Source organism: Desmodus rotundus, chromosome 12 (genome assembly GCF_022682495.2).
Source record: "Desmodus rotundus isolate HL8 chromosome 12, HLdesRot8A.1, whole genome shotgun sequence".
In the NCBI taxonomy this organism is placed as follows: domain Eukaryota; kingdom Metazoa; phylum Chordata; class Mammalia; order Chiroptera; family Phyllostomidae; genus Desmodus; species Desmodus rotundus.
In genome coordinates, this window is record NC_071398.1 from 95,453,736 (window position 1) to 95,472,838 (window position 19,103).

Sequence of the window (19,103 nt, forward strand, 5' to 3'; positions counted from 1 at the left end):
TGGTGGGAACAAGAATAGACACATGACAAGGCTGCTCGGACTCAGTCTCCGGGCTCCCTGGGAGGCCAGCACTTGGGGGGGTGGGGGGGAGGTACACTGGAGGCAGCCAGAGGGCCAGTCTCAGCTCAGGAAGGCAACTCCCTGGACTCCGCCCTCCCCAGGGGCTCTCGGCAGTCTGCGTGACTGATGGGAATGCCGTGTGGGACTGTGAGCAACTCGGCGTGAGTCCTTCACGCTGTGCTGTCAGAGCTGGGTGGAAGGAACTTCCTTAGGCGACAAGGTAGGAAACCTTGCACAAGGGTTTGTCACTTTCGGGCAACAGAATGACACTGCTGAACAGGGGCACGCAGGAGAGAAACGGTCCCGGGCCTCCCCCACGTCTGAGGGCTGAAGGTGCAGTGAACCGGTACGAGGGATGGCGAAGGTCATTTTTTCCAAGATGGAAAAACAGAAAAATGTGAGCTGGCAATGGAAAGAAAATAAACGGCGCCTTAAAGGGGAAAATGACGGGGAAGGAGGCAGCTTCACGAACGCCAGCTCAGTGTTTTGGGCGTGTGTCCGCTGCTGTAACGAATTCTTGGCACATGTTTTTGAAGACATTTAAGGGTCAGGAGAAAATGTTTTCCTAAAAGATCCAGTGCAATTTTATTACCAACAGCACGCTCAGCTCTCACTGATTTTGTTTTGGATACCTCTTTCAAAAGAGTTGACAATCATCACCTTCACATTTCATCAGGGTTTTTGACATTCAAGGACAAATGCTTGCAGATGAAATGCTGAAATGTCTACATCGTCTGTAAATGAAGATTTGAGAAGGAAACGTGGATATATTTAAAATCATGCTATGCTCTTCTTTTACCCAATGTATCCAATTTCATCTAGCTGGTGGGGGGTTAAAACTTTTAAATGTCAAACTGAAAACAAGATCTTGTCAGTAGTAAGTACCTGGCACTTGGCAAACCAGACTGCATTTATTTGGCACTTAAAAAATTACCTCAGATTATACAGCACAGGGACGGAGTGCAAACTTTTAGTGTAGATGACCCAATAGTAAATATTTTTGGTTTTGTAGGCCATATAGCTTTTGAGACTGCTCAACTCCGTCACTGCGTGTTGTTTAGTTATTGCAAAAGCAAGCAATAACTAAACAAATGGATGTGGCTGTGTTCCAATAAAACTTTATTTACAAACATAGGCAGTGGGCCAGATTTGGCCCATGGGCCATAGTTTGCAAATCCCTGCTTTACTCTAGCACACAAAACAAATTTTAAAAAAGCAAATGGACTATAGAGGGTATAGAAACACATGAGTGTGACATAACTTTCTCAGTAATATGACTTCAATAGGAAACAAAACTTACTAAAAAGTGAAGAAAATATTTGCAGAATTCATTCTGATTATCAATAAACATACTTACAAATTCTTTTTTGATATATTTATTGATTATGCTATTACAGTTGTCCCATTTCCACCCCTTCACTCAACTCCATCCTGCCCACCCCCTCCCTCCCACATTCCCCCGCTATAGTTCATGTCCATGGGTCATACTTATAAGTTCTTTGGCTTCTACATTTCCTACACTATTCTTACCCTCCCCCTGTCTATTTTCCACCTATCATTTATGCTATTTATTCTCTGTACCTTCCCCCCCCTCCCTCCCCCAATCCCCTATTGATAACCCTCCATGTGATCTCCATTTCTGTGGTTCTGTTTCTGTTCTAGTTGTTTGCTTAGTTTTCTTTTGTTTTGGTTTTAGGTGTGGTTGTTTATAACTGTGAGTTTGCTGTCATTTTTACTGTTCATATTTTTTATCTTCTTTTTCTTAGGTAAGTCCCTTTAACATTTCATATAATAATAGCTTGGTGATGATGAACTCCTTTAACTTGACCTTATCTGAGAAGCACTTTATCTGCCCTTTCATGCTAAATGATAGCTTTGCTGGATACAGTAATCTTGGATGTAGGCCCTTGCCTTTCATGACTTGGAATACTTTTTGCCAGTCCCTTCTTGCCTGTAAGGTCTCTTTTGAGAAATCAGCTGACAGTCTTATGGGAACCCCTTTGTAGGTAACTGTGTCCTTTTCTCTTGCTGCTTCTAAGATTCTCTCCTTCTCTTTAATCTTAGGTAATGTAATTATGATGTGCCTTGGTGTGTTCCTCCTTGGGTCCAGCTTCTTTGGGACTCTCTGAGCTTCCTGGACTTCCTGGAAGTCTATTTCCTTTGCCAGACTGGGGAAGTTCTCCTTCATTATTTGTTCAAATAAGTTTTCAATTTCTTGTTCTTCCTCTTCTCCTTCTGGCACCCCTATAATTCGGATGTTGGAACGTTTCAAGCTGTCCTGGAGGTTCCTAAGCCTCTCCTCATTTTTCCGAATTCTTGTTTCTTCATTCTTTTCTGGTTGGATGTTTCTTTCTTCCTTCTGGTCTACACCATTCATTTGAGTCCCAGTTTCCTTTGCATCACTATTGGTTCCCTGTACATTTTCCTTTGTTTTTCTTAGCATAGCCTTCATTTTTTCATCTAGTTTTTGAACAAATTCAACCAATTCTGTGAGCGTCTTAATAACCAGTGTTTTGAACTGTGCATCCGATAGGTTGGCTATCTCTTCCTCACTTAGTTGTATTTTTTCTGGAGCTTTGAAGTGTTCTGTCATTTGGGCCATTTTTTTTTTTTTTTTGTCTTGGCGAGTCTGTTACTTTAAGGGGCGGAGCCTTAGGTGTTCTCGGGGCGGGGTAACGCTGGTCGCTGTGCTGTGACACTATACGTGGGGGAGGGGCTGAGAGGGAGCAATGGTGCCAGCTCCATTCTCCAGGCATTCCAGTCACTCCCTCCACTACCCACAATCAAATTGGGCCCCTCTGGTGCTGGCTCCCAAGTGGGTGGGCCTGTGCACACTCCAGGCCCCTGTGGGTCTCTCCAACGACCTCTCCTGTGAGGCTGGGAGTCTCTCCTGCTGCCGCCCCAACCCCCACGGGTGTTTTCAATCAGAGGTTTGAGGCTTTATTTCCCCGAGCTGGAGCCCTGGGTTGCGTGGTCTGCTTCACTCCCCACCATTTGTCTGGTTTATCTGTGCGCGAATGTGGGGCCACGGGGTGCTACCCGCCGCTCTGCCTGCCCCGCTCTCCGCCACTCTGAGTCCAGCCCTCTCGGTTTATCTGCGCAAATGTGGGGCCTCAGGGTCTGCCAGTGGTCAGACTGCCTGCCCCGTTCATCCCACACTCCGCCAGTCTCGGTCCTGCCATAGCCACGCGAGTCCTCTCTCCGCCCCAGTGCCTGCCTCTGCCCCTCCTACCGGTCTGGATGTATGTTTCTTTTTTATCTACTTGGTGTCGGACCTCCCTGCCATTCGATTCTCTGTCAGTTCTGGTTGTGAGAGGAGGCGCAGCGTGTCCACCTATGCCGCCATCTTGGTTCTCTCCCACGAATTCTTAATATGCATACCATTTATACTTCCCCTAATGTTGAGAATAACTCAAAAAGCAGACAAGCACCATCAGCAGCTACCTGCTCCTTCTGAGCTAAGCTGCTCAAGAAGCCTTAGGAGGCCAAGGGCTTGCCCTCTCCACCACCCTAGCTCCACCAACAGCAGGTTCGCTGGTTACCCAGGCTCAAAAGGACAGAGTGGCGGTCTTCTGAAGTTTATCATTAAGCTTTTGGTTACTATGGAAACCACCCTCTTCACTGCTACTATTCATGAAAAGCACATTATTTTATAACAAATATTTCCCCAAAGTCTCTGTGATATAGAAAAAATAATAAAATGTAACTTTCTTTTTATTTGTAGAAAAACATTTTTCAAACATGGATTCACGTATCTTGACTTCTCTGAATGAGGAAGGACCCAACACAGAAAGAAAAGGGGAAACTTTTTTTTCCAGGTAAGAAATTTAGCATAATTAAATTCTTCACCAGTCAAGTTAAAAACAAAATGTGATACTGCTCTAAATTACTTCATTAGACACGTGGGATGGCAAACAGTACAAGTACAATCAAGCTTTACTTCCGATCTTTTGTCTGCACTGTTTTAACCACGTACAACTGAACAGCTCGGTTTTAAATTCCGTGCAGGGACAAGTGCTCTACAAAAACTAGTACGTGCAAGAAACGTCTAAACCTAGAGGAATCATTTTCTTTCCATTTGAATTGCACTTTGATTTAAAAATTATTATGTCTAACTTCAAGAAAGAAGTTCAACATTCAAAATTTAATTACATTGGACATGGATATTTCATGACAAATTATGTATTTATGGTATCTGTGTCCCAAATCCCGATTCTAGGATTTGTCCATCTAGAATAGGTAATAACATAACCTGTTTGTGCTCTGGGAGATTCACTGAATTTAATTAATTAGCTGTGCTCTTTAAGGCTTAACCCACATTGGTGCAAGTAGTTCTTTAATTAAACAAGGAAAGCACAGCATCTCCTGGAGGTAGGTGAAGGCTGCGATTCTCTGAAAAGCACTGTCAATTGACTACATTATTAGAAAACCAACTTCCCCCAAAGGGAACAATTCACCTCCTTAACATAAAAATATTTTAATTTCTGAAACTGGTAAATGCTTATTAGAGGATTGGCAACTAATTTTTAAAATGTACTAAAACAGCCCTGGCTGGTATGGCTCAGTGGATTGAGTGCTGTCCTGCGAACCAGAAGGTCAGCGGTTTGATTCCCAGTCTGGGCACATGCCTGGTCCCCAGTTGGGGGCGTGCAACTGATCGATGTATCACTCACACATTGATGCTTCCCTCCCTCTCTTTCACCCTTCCTTCCCCTCTCTCTAAAAATAAATAAAACCTTTAAAAAGATAAAATAAAATGTACTGAAACAGCTACACATAGCCATGAATGTTTGTTTTCTGGGGACTTGCGTGAAAATGAAAATATACATGATGCATTTCTACAGACAAACCTTTCTCCTGCCTGTCACTTCATATGAAGTCAATAAAGGCATTTACAGACCAACAGTGCTCTTGCACACATCTGGCCAGGCCAAACTGAAGGACAATAAGAGAGATTCAGGATCCACGCGCTACATTCTTCTTCCACTAAAGTGTCCCCTGTCTGTCTTGAGCTCTAGCCATGAAGATAAACAGAAGAAGTATACTGAAGGTTGTAAGCAGCCATTACAGAGCTCACAGAGTTTCAAACACAACGGGCGCCAAGACCAGGCGCCAGGCAGTGTGGATACATGTGTATTAAAACTATTTACAGACGTTGATGTCTCTGTGCGTGTACAGACCCGTACAGATACCATATTTATGAAAACGAACATACATAGTAGACACATGGACTAGATACACTTCCATGTGTGTGCATTTTCATATACATGCATATATGCACATGGAAATGAATATACGACCCACTTGTGCCGCCCTTTCCCCTATGCATACGGGGACACAGGGTCTCCTGTCACTAGTGGGCTCCATTCCAACAGGACGGTCTTCGCTCCCACAAGTCTGGCTTCTGCACAGGGACCTCTATGTGCCTTGGAGTTTATGAAGGGGAGATGATGGGCCAGATGCCCATCTTCCTGGGACATTTGCTTGCATTCTTTTGAGATGGGATTCACATAAATTCATAAAAGCCAGTAAAATTCATCTTCCATAATGTACTGCTCAGTGGGTCCTGTGGATTTGCCAAGTTGTGCGACTGTCACCACTGATTCCAAGACATTTTTGCTGTGCGCAGGGTTCTAGAATTTGCACTTCAACCAAGCCCGTTTCATCTCTTTCTTTGTGGCTGAGATTTAAGTGTTAGACACAGGTGAGTACAGTGACATAACCCGAGAATGCAGAAGTTTGTGCATGTCATAAAAATAAACCCCAATCACAAGCTTGGATAGAATGGGAGACAGCAAGATGTGAGTGCTGAGAGCCACCTCTGCCCTGTTCGGTCTTCGACCCGCCTCTGGCCTCCCTGCACAGGCCGTTCTGTCCACCGCCATGCTCAGGAGACAGCTGCAGACTGAATACTGTCTAGCAGTATCTTACTGCATGACATTTCTGGGCCATTTTTAAAATTGACAACCTTCCATGAGGCAAGCCAGAGGTAAACGTGGCACTGTACGTGGTGTGGACCCTCACGGCGTAGGAGGAGTTGTGCTCGTGAACTGGTGTTAGATTCAACTCAAAGCCTCACAGCTCCTCCCAAGTTATTCTTCAGAATTTACATGACAGGGTCCCAGTCCACGATCTATGAATTACGAAGTTCCCAGGACCGAGATCGGATCCTTGACAGGATTCAACTTAGAGACGATAAACAGTATTCCCTGAGACTGCCCTACTGTAATTAAGATCATTATAATTAGCTCTTCAAGCTAGAAATTGAAGATGTGAAACAACAAATGTGTGGATGACTGAAAACCACATTGTCAACTGTCACCTTGAAAATATCACTATAATCTGAGGACCACATTTTACCCATTATGCCTCCTCTGTACAAACATCTAGACATCATTAAAGGGTCTAGAGATATCGGGCAGGTGGTGTGTTGACCAGCTAGGCCAACGACACAAAAGGAACAGTTACAGAAGCAACCCGGTGTGCACAGAAATGAGGCCACAGCACTGGAGCCAAAAGGTAATGCCTGTTCTCAACGCAGAACAAAAGGTTTAATGCTGCTTTGACCCCTCAACAAAAATTGCACACATCGGGGAGTCTTATGTGTGGTGAGCATTTTTTAAATAATACGCATCGTACTATTAATTTGTACACATCTGCTTTGACACAAAAAGGATTTCAGAAACAATAACAAGTTGACTCTCGGTCAGATTTTAAATATACGATTTGAGTCTTCAGTTTCCCTCCCTTCTATTTTGAAGCACCCTTCCCAGATCTTATTTATAACGATGGCAGCAATAAGAAAACTAGAGTGACGCGAGCGGTAGGAGGGCTTCACGTTGCATCCTCAAAAATATCTCCTGATTATACTTCAAGCCTCTCTAAAGCAGCGCGCCCGGCGGGCTGCACTGCCACTGGTGCTGCTGAGCGGGTGGCTAGCTTCATGCCTAGCTCTGCGAGCACCTTCTGTGATAGAGCTGCCTGCCAGACAGTCTGCGGGCCTTCATTAGCAGGTCTGTGGCCAGTTCCACAACAAGGGGAAGGCATACTGATGGTAGACTATTGGGTAGCAACACCTGGAAGAACTAGGAGGAAGATCAGCTACAGACAGGCTGGTGCACATAAGGCGGTACTGTCCCAGGAACACTTGGGTAAGGTGAGGCAGCAGGCCTAACAAGGCTAAGACCACCATGCATGGTGTACCGACCATGTGCCGGGTACTTAACATACACCATCCCTCAACTTCCCAACAATCCTTCGAAGGAATGTGTATAGTACATGTTGTGCAGACGAGAAAGAGGCTCAACAGTTAGTTCAAGACAATGAACAATGGCATAGGGATTAAAAACCTCCAACTTGGATTCCAAATACTGGCCTTTTTTTTTTTTTTTTTTTTTGAAAGGCAGGATTCCAACTCAGGTCTGACTACAAGATTGATACACTCCTTCCACCATGCCCCTCGCTGAACCCCCACGCCATTTGATTGAGCAACAGAGACAACAAGTACCGTGTGCCTGTAGCTGCCCGGGCCCAGCCCCCCACCCGCATGAAGGCAGTTCTAGTGCCAAAGCGGAAGTGATGCCACCGTGGGCAATTTAATCCATCATGCCACTCCAGTGTTTTGGCTTTTTTTGGCAGGACATTGTACCATGGCTCACTGTGCAAATACAATGTTCTCTTATCCTAATGTACTGACGTGGAGGGAAAGGGAGCCATGACCTACAGGAACCAGAAGAATTAAAACATGTTAAAGAGAAATGGTAATAATATTTTAGTGTGAAAAAATAAGCTCGAATTCAGTCACTGCATCATTACCACTGCAGAGATCTATCTTTGTGAAGAGCCCAATTAAAAAAACTGCTGTTAGTTATATAACTGAGATGTGAAGATGAAATCATTTTGACTCTGAAACTGGATACTGTAGTGAAATGTCACTGTCACTCAGAAACTTGGTTGTGGAAATAAATGCTGCGACAAACACCATTACTGTGCTCAACACGACCTCTGCGGTTTTTATTCGTCCTTCCAATGAGTCTGTGCTTCTGACATTGGCTACGACACAGGTGCGTCTGAGACATCCTCATGCCAGTCCTGGGACAGGTCACCTTCTAAGAGTCTCTGTGGCTGTGACCACCCACAGCTCAAACAGCACTTTGCCGTTTTTCTTTTTTTCTCACTTTTGAAAGTAGTCGAGAGCCACTTTCTCTCTTTCTTTTTCCCTCTCTTTCTCTCAGCTTCTTAGGAAGATTCCCAGTGTAAATGCAACAGGTGGCGTTACCTACAAATATACAAACTGAAAGAAAAGAAGTATTATGGTGGGCTACTCAGCCAGTCCTCTGAAATGAACACACACCTGGACGTTTACCCAACGCAACGGTCGGACAGGGTCTAAGTCAGTCAGGAAGGCACAGAGGGACTCGAACTTGCCCCAAGGGCTGCCTGAGGGGCAGGAAGGCACTTTGCTCTGGCAGGTGCCCCGTGGCCCCGTACCTTGTATCTGTCCATCGGGTCCTCCTGCTGCAGCTGGCTCTCGCGCATCCCCTGGTACTCCTTCTCATATTTCTTCAGCTTCTTGGTCGGTACCTGCGGGGTCAGAGGAGAAGCCTGTTAGACCAGGAGGCGATTCAGGAAAACATTTCCTGAGGTGTTTCCTCTCCAAGTATCTGGCATTCTGATGGGGCTCACCCAACTCAAAGCTAGGGGGAAAGGATCTAGCTTCCAGAGAAGGGGTCGACTGTGAACTCTCTCTCTCTGAAAGTCCACGCGTGGCCCGTAGGCCTGGGTCCGGCAGTGGAGGACACACCCGCTCCTCTCTGCTGTAACTGCACAAAAGTTGCCAAAGGGACATGTGAACAAATGCACCTGGCCGTGTTCTCACAAACTTTTTTTTTTTACAAAAACAGGCTGTAGTTTGTCTATCTCTGTTCTGCGACACTGCTGATATGCCACACCCTCTCCTTGTTCATGTATCTGACAGTGCTATTAATTTTGTCAACTACCTTCCCTTAAGTAACATTCGCTCACAGCCTTTTCTGAAAAACAGTTAATTCACCAGGCAGGAAGAAGATTCTAAAGTTTGTCACCAAAAGCTCAAAATAAATATGGTATCACTGTGAAGAAAGTAACAGGAAATCATCTAAACAGCTCATCTGTTACTTGCGAGAATTATGTCATCTTTAAAAGACAGTAGTAGTCTACTCTTTTCTGAGAAAAGACTAGAATCTTACAGAACCTTAGGATTTTAAGAATAAATAAATAAGCATTTGGCACTGGAGAGACAGAGTGTGAATGCCGACTATACCTGTATAATGACAGGCAAGCCAATTTCTAGTTCAGAGTGGTCGTCGGGAGAATTAAATGATGTAGGTAAAGTACCTAAAATAATGCATGGTTCGTGGAAATTCTTAAATTGTTTTTTAATGTTATCCCCTCAAAATTAAAATATTATAATGATGTTCCATTAATCTATTATGTTCCATAGAACAGATTGAATCTACCTTTCGGCTTTCCTTGGATAATCAAAATGATATCATCCCTTTAGAAATCAAAATCTTAATGTTTAGGTCCTAAAGGAAGTGACTTCAAATGAAGAGAAAAGTTTATCTAATTTTTTAAGGATTACAAACGTGCTACTCAGCTGAATTCTCGGGGACCTGGTGAAGTCAAGGGTGAAGGGCTGATGTCCCTCCACATCTGTCACGGTGTCTGCCAAAGCCCCACCAACACTCTCAACAGACTGCTTCTTGTCAAGTTCAAAATACAGAATTTAGAAAACACAAGTGTGTGTGTGTGTGTGTGTGTGTGTGTGTGTGAGACAGAAAAGACAGAAAGCAAGAGAATGGACAGCACCCAGAACAGATATGAAATTATCATGCAGCTTTCTGGGTTGAGGAAGGTTTAGTTCTCTGGAATCTGGCCAGAGAAATTTGTTTTAAAAAGTCCTCCAAAGCAGAGCCAACCATCACATGGTAATTGCTTTGTTCCTCCCACTCAGGAGCACTGTGAAGGGCAGAACGACCAGCTTCTTACCACCACTGGGAAGCTTCCCGAACGCAGGCCAAACCTGGCAGACAGGTACGTCATTCAACAACAACAGGACAGTCTTCATCTGGCCGGAGGGGGCTGTGTCCCAGTCCCACAAGAAGTCGGACGTGCCCCAGGGTGTGACTGAATTGCGGAACCTCTGTGGACGACTGTCGTGAGAACGCTAACCCGCCACCATGCCGTCTCAGAGAACTGCACCCCCACACACTGACCAACTGCACACCCAGCAGACAAAAGGCAGCACCTGCCAGCCTCAGGGCCCAAGATCATCAGATGAACAAGGAGATTCTACATGATCATGTGATAAGACAACATCATTTTTTCTATTTTGATAAGGGCCTCAATTTCTTCTAGTTTTCTTTTCTCTGTATGTATTAATCATACACTTGGGGGGGAGAAAGACTCAATTTGAAGTGGCAATCACTAGCACTGAAGGAAAAGAAGGAAGAAGTCTGAGAATTTTGAGCAGGGCCAAGGGGCCAAGTGGAGGAGGGCGCCCACCCCAGTGGCAGTTTACCCACAGGTCACAAGTATTTCACTGTTGTTGAAAGTGTGTATCAGTACCAGGGGTACCAGGCTGAACATCAGGTCTGGGTGGAAGTATTTTCTACATGGTTCTAAATGGATCCACTTACCAGTGACTCAATTCATATGGCAACCTTGCTTCTGGAGAATTTCTTCTCAAAGCACATATTTTAATATTCAAACATGTACTGAGATGTTTTTAAAAGGAAAAGAGTGTCCTTTTAAAAGTCAACCTTGCTACTTATGTTAAGAGGTTCATTTCCAAGTGAATTTTTTTAAAAACACACTGAACACCCTCAATAAGCTAATCCTTTCCCATCTGGCTGAGATTCTAGGATGTTTGGCTTCAGCTTGCTCAGGGAAACAGAACAAGTTCCCAGAACAATATGTTGCTAGGAAACCTTCCAAGCTTATTTATCTTGTGCTGTGGGGTGATATTGAGCATCCACCTGTGATTGGCATGGAGTGAAAGCAGGCAAAAAAAGAGCAGAGGAGGAAGAGAGAGGGGAGCTGACAGGAAACTCCTGTTATTTATGACATAAAGAAAATGGATGGGTACAGTTCCTGAAACTATATTCCATGACAAAACTGATTTTATCGTAGGGACTGACTGCGGTTTTAATTAAAGGAACACAAAGACATCAAGAATGATTACAATGGAAACAACCTTTACCTCGAGAGCAGTACAGGGGAACACTCTCCTTACGTTAAAAGCACTTAATGCAAGTGTGCACCTGAAGAGTATGCCAAGGAAGAAGCACCAATTCTTCTAAATGTTTACCTAATTTGGGGTCCTGTTCCACCAAGCATCCATCCTCTGCCTGTCCAACGCCTCCTATTTGGCTAAATTCAGCCAAATGTTTTTCAGGATGCAAATCTGGTATCAGTCCCCTTCTGACTTTTCAATTGCTTCCTGTTGCATGTAGGATGGAGAGAAAAACGCCTGGCCGGGCGCTGTGGGTGCTGCGGGCTCTGCAGGGTCCGGGGGCTATCTGCACCCCTCATTCTCCCTGTCCCCGTCTGGGTTCGCCACTCCAGGAAGGGCGGAAAAGGACCCAAACAGATGCCAAAGGCCATCATTACAATTTCTAGTTCTACTGCTCCCTCACCTCTTTAAAATGTCTATATTTGTGCCAGTGTTACTAAAGTACACATCCATGATTTATGTTAAAATATTATACATTAGAGGTCAAAAGAGACAACCAGTCTCCACTCCAGCCACAGTGGTCCTCTCCTGGGTTCTTTAACACATCATGCTCTGCCCTGTCTCACGGTTTTGACCTTGCTTTGATTCTGCGGAGATGAATCCAGCACATTCACCTCAAGATTCCAACTCGAAACGTCTAAGGTGTGATCCTCTGTTTTCATAAAGCTTCCCAGGCAATTCTGATGAGTGTCCATTTGAAACCCCCTGGATTAAAATATCAAGTGCTGGACAGGGAGGAGTAGAAAGGCCAAAGAGGCTTTTATGAACTCGCCTGAGAACAGAACTACCGGTTCCTAAGGGGATATCCATTCTGAGTTTCAGACAACCGATTTATAAATAAAGTTTAGGAGAGAATCAATTTATAAGAGCTGGAAGGACTATTTTTGATGCTCTAAAATATTTCAAGAACCTATTATATAAACAGTTTGAATATAAGGACAAAATCAAGTTTTAGAGGAGGAGAAAACCGTGTGTGCATCAAGAACAACTACTGAAGCAACAGTGTCTCCCGTACCACACGTACGGTGGCCTGGGGTTAACCAGGTTTGCGTCTGAGACCCTGCTCCGTCACATACTACCTGTGTAGTTTTAGAAGCAAATCATTTAAAGCTTTTGCACAAAGCTTCAATTCCTTTTTTTTTTTTAATGGAGGTAACACAAATGACAACGACCGTGACCATCCCCTTTCACGGAGCACACGATGCCCGCCGCAGCACTGAAATGTGAACCTCACTCAGTTTACGTTGCCTTCGCCTCACAAAGCGGAGCTGCGGTTACCAGGCCCATTCTGTAAAGTGAGCATGCTGAGAAAGACTAAGTGACATGCACAGGCACCCCAGTGATGACTAGCCCCACGGGCCTTTCTGACGCCAAAGGCAAACCCTTAATTGCAACATGTCCCGTGCCTGTCACCTACATTGCCTGTCACCTAGCGCACCAGCTTCAACCCCAGGGCCCCAGGAGCCTCATCAGAAACCTGCTGTAACCACCGAACTAATCCACAGCAAGACGATGGGGATGTTGCTGTTTCAACGCCTGCCTGGGCAATAATGAACCCGAGACACCTGTCGTATTGCCCAGCATGAGAGAGGAATTCAGAAAAACAGAAACACCTTCACCCTGAACTACCCAGGCGAACCAGAAAAAGGAGAAGGTCACCTAGACCCTGGGGTGGCTGAACCAGGAATTTAACTCTGGGAGAAGCCTGCTTAAAAGTCCATAAAGAACTGAGAGGGGGCAGACGGGAATGATTTATTGTCCTCCTCTCCCAGCCTTCTGAAAACAAGCACCGAGGCATAAAGCACCCAGGAGATTTACAGCTTAAAGCAAATTACCTCTCAGATGGAACATTTTTTGAGAATGTCCTTCTTCTCTATTATTTCCTGTGCTTGCCCCTATTTCTCTCTGTCCCCACTGCTTCACGCCCCGATGTGCACGGAGTGCAGGGTTCTTTTCTTCACCCATGTGCAACAGCTGCAGCGGGGACCCCAGCACTCCTTCTGCTGGGTTCTAAATCTGCTTTTCTCAGATTCTTTGCTCTTGAAGGACAGAGAAAGACATTTTGTCTCTTTTTCTTGTAAGCAAGACAAATTCTTCTCACTATATTGGAATCCTAAATTTTAGGCTGAATGATGGAAATTCTGTTATTTTTCCCTTTGTAAAAATTAAGAAGTAATAATATCTTAAGTTGGCATGCTTCTATTTCTTTTATTTGTGGGGGGGGAGGTACTCAAAATCCACTGTAATATCTCAAGTAAAATTCCACCTCTGAATGAATCTTTGGTGATAAATGTACCACTTAAAACTTATAATGCTTGAAAAGTAGAATCACTAAGTGCTAAAAATTAAGATTGTAAGATAGTAAGTAATACACTATACCTGGTTACATGTTGAATGGTATTGGTCTGATTCCAGGGAGTAGATTAACCAGATGTAGTCCCCAAACTGGGCTACAGAAAGCTGATACAGCTGTGCATTCAGAGTGAGCTAATTACTAGACAATAAGGCAGGAGAGAAAGAACCATAGGGGAGCCAAGTAGGACACTGTTCTCGATTACCAGCGAGTGCTCCATTCATTACAATGGTGCTGGCCCTGCCACCAGGGGGATGCTAAGAAACCTGAAGTACATAATACTTTATGTCAATTGCCATTGACAATTAGATCAGAAGTAAATACAAGCCTCACGCTCATGGTAGGCAGAAGGCTATACACAAAATTTAATTCAAGATTAATATGCCAAGCAGTAGCTGTATAAAACCACCGGAGTCTTCAGAGAGATTCAACTTTACTATTCCAGCAGACTGTGGAGAACGCCCAGTGGGAAAGAGAGGGAAGTAGGCCCTTCACTGTGTTCTCTGCCTTCGAAAGCTGCACGGGAGACTGGATAGAAGCCATCAGCAGCAGTGTTAAGGTGCATGGTGGTCGCATGCCACTTTTATACATCAACTTTTTTAACATGGGGAGAAAACATCTCTACTTTGTACTTTAAAAAATCACCCATTTAACAAATATTTATTGGTTATCTGCTACGTAGCAGGCATGGCCATCCAGGAAGGAAGGCATAGTCTGTCCCCTCTGGTTGGCGGGGAGAAGTCTTTACAGAGATAATTCCACAACTGAAATGCGTTAAGTACAGAGTAAGGAGAGGTCCCGGAGGAGGGAGAGGAAATGACACCAAGGGCTCTACTGCTTTTTAAAAAAATTATTGTTGCTCAAGTACAGTTGTCTGCCTTTTCCCACCACCACTCCCTGGCCACCCCAGCCATCTGCACCTCCCTCCCCTGATTCCACGACCCCTTGGTTTTGTACATGTGTCCTTTATAGTTATTCCTGAAAACCCTTCCCCCTTTTGCCCCCATCATCCCTTCCCACCTCCCCTCTGCTTACTGTCAGTTTATTCTTAATTTCAATGTCTCTGGTTATATTTTGCTTGTTTGTTTTGTTGATTAGGTTCCACTTAAAGGTGAGATCATATGGTATTTTTTTCACCACCTGGCTTATTTCACTTAGCATAATGCTCTCCAGTTCCATCCATGCTGTCGCGAAAGGTAGGAGCTCCTTCTTTCTTTCTGCTGTGTAGTATTCCATCGTGTAAAAGTATCATGGTTTTTTGATCCACTCATTTACTGATGGGCACTTAGGCTGCTTCCAGCACTTGGATATTGTAAACTGTGCTGCTGTGAACACTGGGGTGCACAGGTTCTCTTGGACTGGTGTTTCAGGATTCTTAGAATATATTCCCAGCAATGGAATTGCCGGGTCAGGGCTCTACTTCTAACTGCTGAGACCTGAGCCTGAGACCTGAGGAATGAGTTGGGCCAGCCTGGGTGGAGCAGGGAACAATGGACTCTAGAAGTAGCCAGGCTCAGCACAAGAGAGCGGAGGCCCCTGCCAAAGTGGTGACTTCAAGATGGTGACAGAGCGTCACACTACATGTGGGGACCTGCGTGACCGCATGGGCCATGTGCCCAGGAAGCGACTCTGGGAAGGGGGTGCAGCTGGAGCTGAAGGCCAGTGGAGCCCAGAAGGGAGAGAAGAGGCTGCGGAGGCTGAAGCGGTATGACGAGAGGCACACGGGTGCCAGGCTGAGGTGCAGGGCTCCAGGGACCAAGCCCGCAGAGCAGCCTGCGGTGTCTCCTTCCATTCTTCGCAGTTACCAAAGAGCTATTGTGTAAGCCAGGCTGTTGTCTACGTACTCGATGCCAAGGGGAAGACAAAGAAGACAGTCTTTGCTTTTAAGAAGCTTACAAATAATTCTACAGTTTAGGATAGAATAGGCTAAGTTCCACAGCGGAGCATAAGCACTGATCTGTGGGGGACTGAAGGCGTAAGATTACTCACTTGAGGCGGAGTAGGAAACCACACAGACAGAAGGGCTGAGATCTCGCTGGAATTAGCACTCTGCCCGCAGAGGCATGACGCAGCCACCATGCCCCTGTGGGCCACACATCAGCACCTCCTGGGTGCCGGGCACGGAACACTGCGCCTACACAGACTAGTTCACATTCACCTTGCGGCCATGACACAGTGCCATTAACTGTCTTCGCTTTACGGAGGAGGAAAGGGACCCCGGTGGGTAAATAATCTGTCCGAGGTCACCCAGCTAGCAAATTCCAGTCTGCACAGCCCGGTCCAAAGTCTCTGCTCTGAACTGCTACACTGCACTACCGTCACTAACATTGTTTTAGTTTGCTTTGTTTTTAAAAAATCTATGTGCTTCACTCATGCCCTTTTTATTTCTTCTCCCTGGTCTTCTGTCGTCAGTGTAACCTTTTTATCTGCTTGGTCAGCTACATATACCACCTTGAATTGGCTAAGAGACACACAAGAAAAATGATTTCCCCTAAAGATTTGTCTGTCTTCATCATCAAGAGCCAGAGTTGGCACAAACAGGAACGGGAAATACACTTAGGTATGAATTTCTGAGAGAAGATGATATACGCAACGCTACTTTCCTCTGGAGCTGATGACAGCCCTGGTGCGTCAACTAGAGCTGACGTAGTTATGGACGATCACTACTGACTCACGGAGAACTGTGAACGCTGAGTTAACAGAACTCCGGGAAGCTGCATACAGTTCTCAGGGTCCCCATGACCCGACGCTGGTTCCGTTCCTTCCAGGACTGGGAAGCACGTGTGTGCACTCAATTCGGCAAATATCAACTGTGTGCGAGGCACTACGCCAGACGCTATGTGGCACCCAAAGCCACCTATCACACAACCTTTTTATCAATAAACGACGTATAAGCCTCATGCTCTAATTGCTTAGAGGAAAATGTTTTCACAAATACACCAGGAAATTTAGGACAGACTTTTAGGGGGAACATGCGTGTAACCAATGTCTTGTCCTAGGGGGAGCTTTTGATATTGACCATCCATAAGTGTCAGGACCTTTTTTGTAGGAGGAATCAATCAGCCCTCTGCCGCAGGGGCCGCTCTGCAGGTGTTAAGACTGCCCAGCCTCCCGGAACCTAACTGCAATCTATGTAGGGCTAGAGGAGCCTATTAGTATTTCTAGCCAATTTAATTTAACATTATGACATCCTCTATGCTAATCAGAAAACCCTCTAGTATAGATTTAAATATAAGTGGGACAAATTATAGCAGTTAACTCCTGATTAGGGTCTTTCCAAGGCCAACCAACTACCCCTAGACTAAGCATTTCCGTATCAGGGTGCTGCAAATACTAATCAAGCCCAAGGTGTAGACTAAAACTGACATACATTGCACCATACTGTGTAGGGTGGAGTATTTAACGTGGATTACAGAGAGTGTAACAGGAGCACGGGGCTGTAAGAGGTGCAGAGAGGGACAAGATATGGAAGGAACCGCTCGTATTGCCCATTTCCTTCCTCATTCCACCAGGGAAGCAGTGAAAGTGCTGTAAGCAAAGGCATGGAGCTGAAGACCATGGCCTCCTAACTGTGTAAGCTGCTCTGCCTGTCTGGGTGAGGAGCTAGACGCCCTGGTGGAAGGCACCTGAAGAGCCAGCTGGGAAGAACACACTGGCGCCAGACAGTGAAGGTCTGAGTCTCTGCCAACTGAAAGTGGGAGCCAGCTTTGGTGGTCGCCAGAGCAGCGACTGCGTTTTCTGATACGACAACCAGGCACATAGTCTTCACAGATGTTTGCACCCACTCTGGATGTGAGGGGAAGTTTGGAATAGAAAAGAACCTAAAATACTAAAACATTTTTTACTGTTTCTGTAGCTTAAGGGGGTTATAAGGTAGAACATTTGACATTAGAACTACCTTTAAAAAAAATACAGTCTTGTCCCAGTATTGATAAGAGGTCACTGAGGTTTTAAAGTAGAGTAATAAAAGGATCAAAACTACTGGTGAAAGTGTTCTTCTGGAAACGATGCGCACGCAAAACTACATGGGAGGACAAAGAAAAGGAGGGAGGTGGCAAGTAAAACAATGTTTAGAAAGTTACAAAAACAGCTCAGGAGAAAGGCCTTTGGGAAGAAGGGGACAGGAGAAATAGAAAGAAAGAGCCATTAAAACCAGTAAGAGGTTTCAAAGCAAGTCTTGCCTGGTTGTTTAGGTCAAGGGATCCCTCTCCTCCTTAAGCCTCTTTAGAATTAGCCTATACCACTCATTTAATAGTCATAGATGGCTTTGAAAAGATTTTCCTGGGGCTCAAGTTTTCCTAACCTAAAGAGGACAAAAATAAATAAATAAATAAACTCAAAAACAAACGAACAAAAAACAAACCCAGTGAGCCCAGCCTTACTCAAACTTGGTATCCCCTGCTCTGATCGAAGACAAAGCTGAACACTTAGTAGATGCCTAAGGCAGATTTGTTCTGTTTAGTCCTAGTATTTCATGGTTCAAGCATATTTTGTTAATTAGGTAACATACTGGAATTCTTTAAAAAGGCAGACAAAGGCTACGCACATACATTTCCCCTGAGTATGGGTATGTGAGGAGCTCTGTGATGACATAGTGCTGATAAGTAGAAAGACATCGAAATCCACTTAACACAGGGTATTTCTGTTACCGAGATGAGAAGATTGTGGTAACCAATTAAAAATGGCAGCTTTCCTTGACATGTTTGACAGAGCCCATAATTACCTCTGCTCTGTGGGGGTACTTCTAAAACAGCGCACGAGCATGAGACTATTTGAGGAGAGTTTTTATGCTATGCAACTGATGCTATTCCCTAAATTGAAATTTATTTCTTTAATCTTGGGGAGGGGGTGGGAGACATAGAGGAGGAGTAGACATGTATTTGACAATCAATAAGAATAAGTCTAACAGAGTTCTCATTTTGGAGAAAAGGTAATATCAAACTAACTTTATAAAAATTGATTGTATTACTTTGATGAGCAGAGTAGATCAAATGAGAGTATATTTGAAATTAGGGTTGGCCACACACAGATAAAGGGAAGGCCATAATTAGCTGTTCTGTGGGTCCGTTTAAGTCCATGTTCTGTTGCTTATACATGAGTGATTGCTCTCTGAAGCTTGGTGTGGAGGGGCATTTATGTTCCCATTTCCATGGAAACGGTGAGGGGGCAAGAAACATAAGGTTTGGGGAAATGTCTATTTCAACCCTGGCTTCTCTCCTGCCCGGCCAGCCCACATTTCCATGGGAACAGGAATTGAAAGGCCTCCAGTAGCTGAAAGTGAAAGCTCACTCACAGATCGCAGCTGTCTGAATGTCAGCTGAAAGCTGCAAATGACAGGTTAGAGCAGCTGCTAAAATTTTTAAATGATGTTTTCCCTAATAAATCCCCCTCTGTAATAATTTACAAGGGGGAGGC

General features: G+C 44.8%; 1 protein-coding gene and 1 long non-coding RNA gene across 11 annotated transcripts in view; one reads left to right on the forward strand and one right to left on the reverse strand.

The window, feature by feature from the left end:
• The window catches only part of RABGAP1L (RAB GTPase activating protein 1 like), a 446,160-nt gene that overhangs the window by 24,711 nt on the left and 402,346 nt on the right, over positions 1-19,103 (reverse strand). For 8 of the 10 annotated variants that reach the window (XM_053916149.2, XM_053916150.2, XM_053916154.2 and 5 more), the window contains one exon: positions 8,551-8,643. In XM_053916149.2, the coding sequence (XP_053772124.1) occupies positions 8,551-8,643 (93 nt within the window). Of the gene's footprint in view, positions 1-8,047; positions 8,354-8,550; positions 8,644-19,103 lie in introns of those variants that run through there. The other 2 variants (XM_071219849.1, XM_045189429.3) reach the window with 1 other exon arrangement.
• LOC123478947 (uncharacterized) lies at positions 160-17,824 on the forward strand. The gene is made up of 3 exons (XR_006654377.2): positions 160-280; positions 3,785-3,878; positions 10,055-17,824. It is a non-coding gene; the product is annotated as an uncharacterized lncRNA (long non-coding RNA).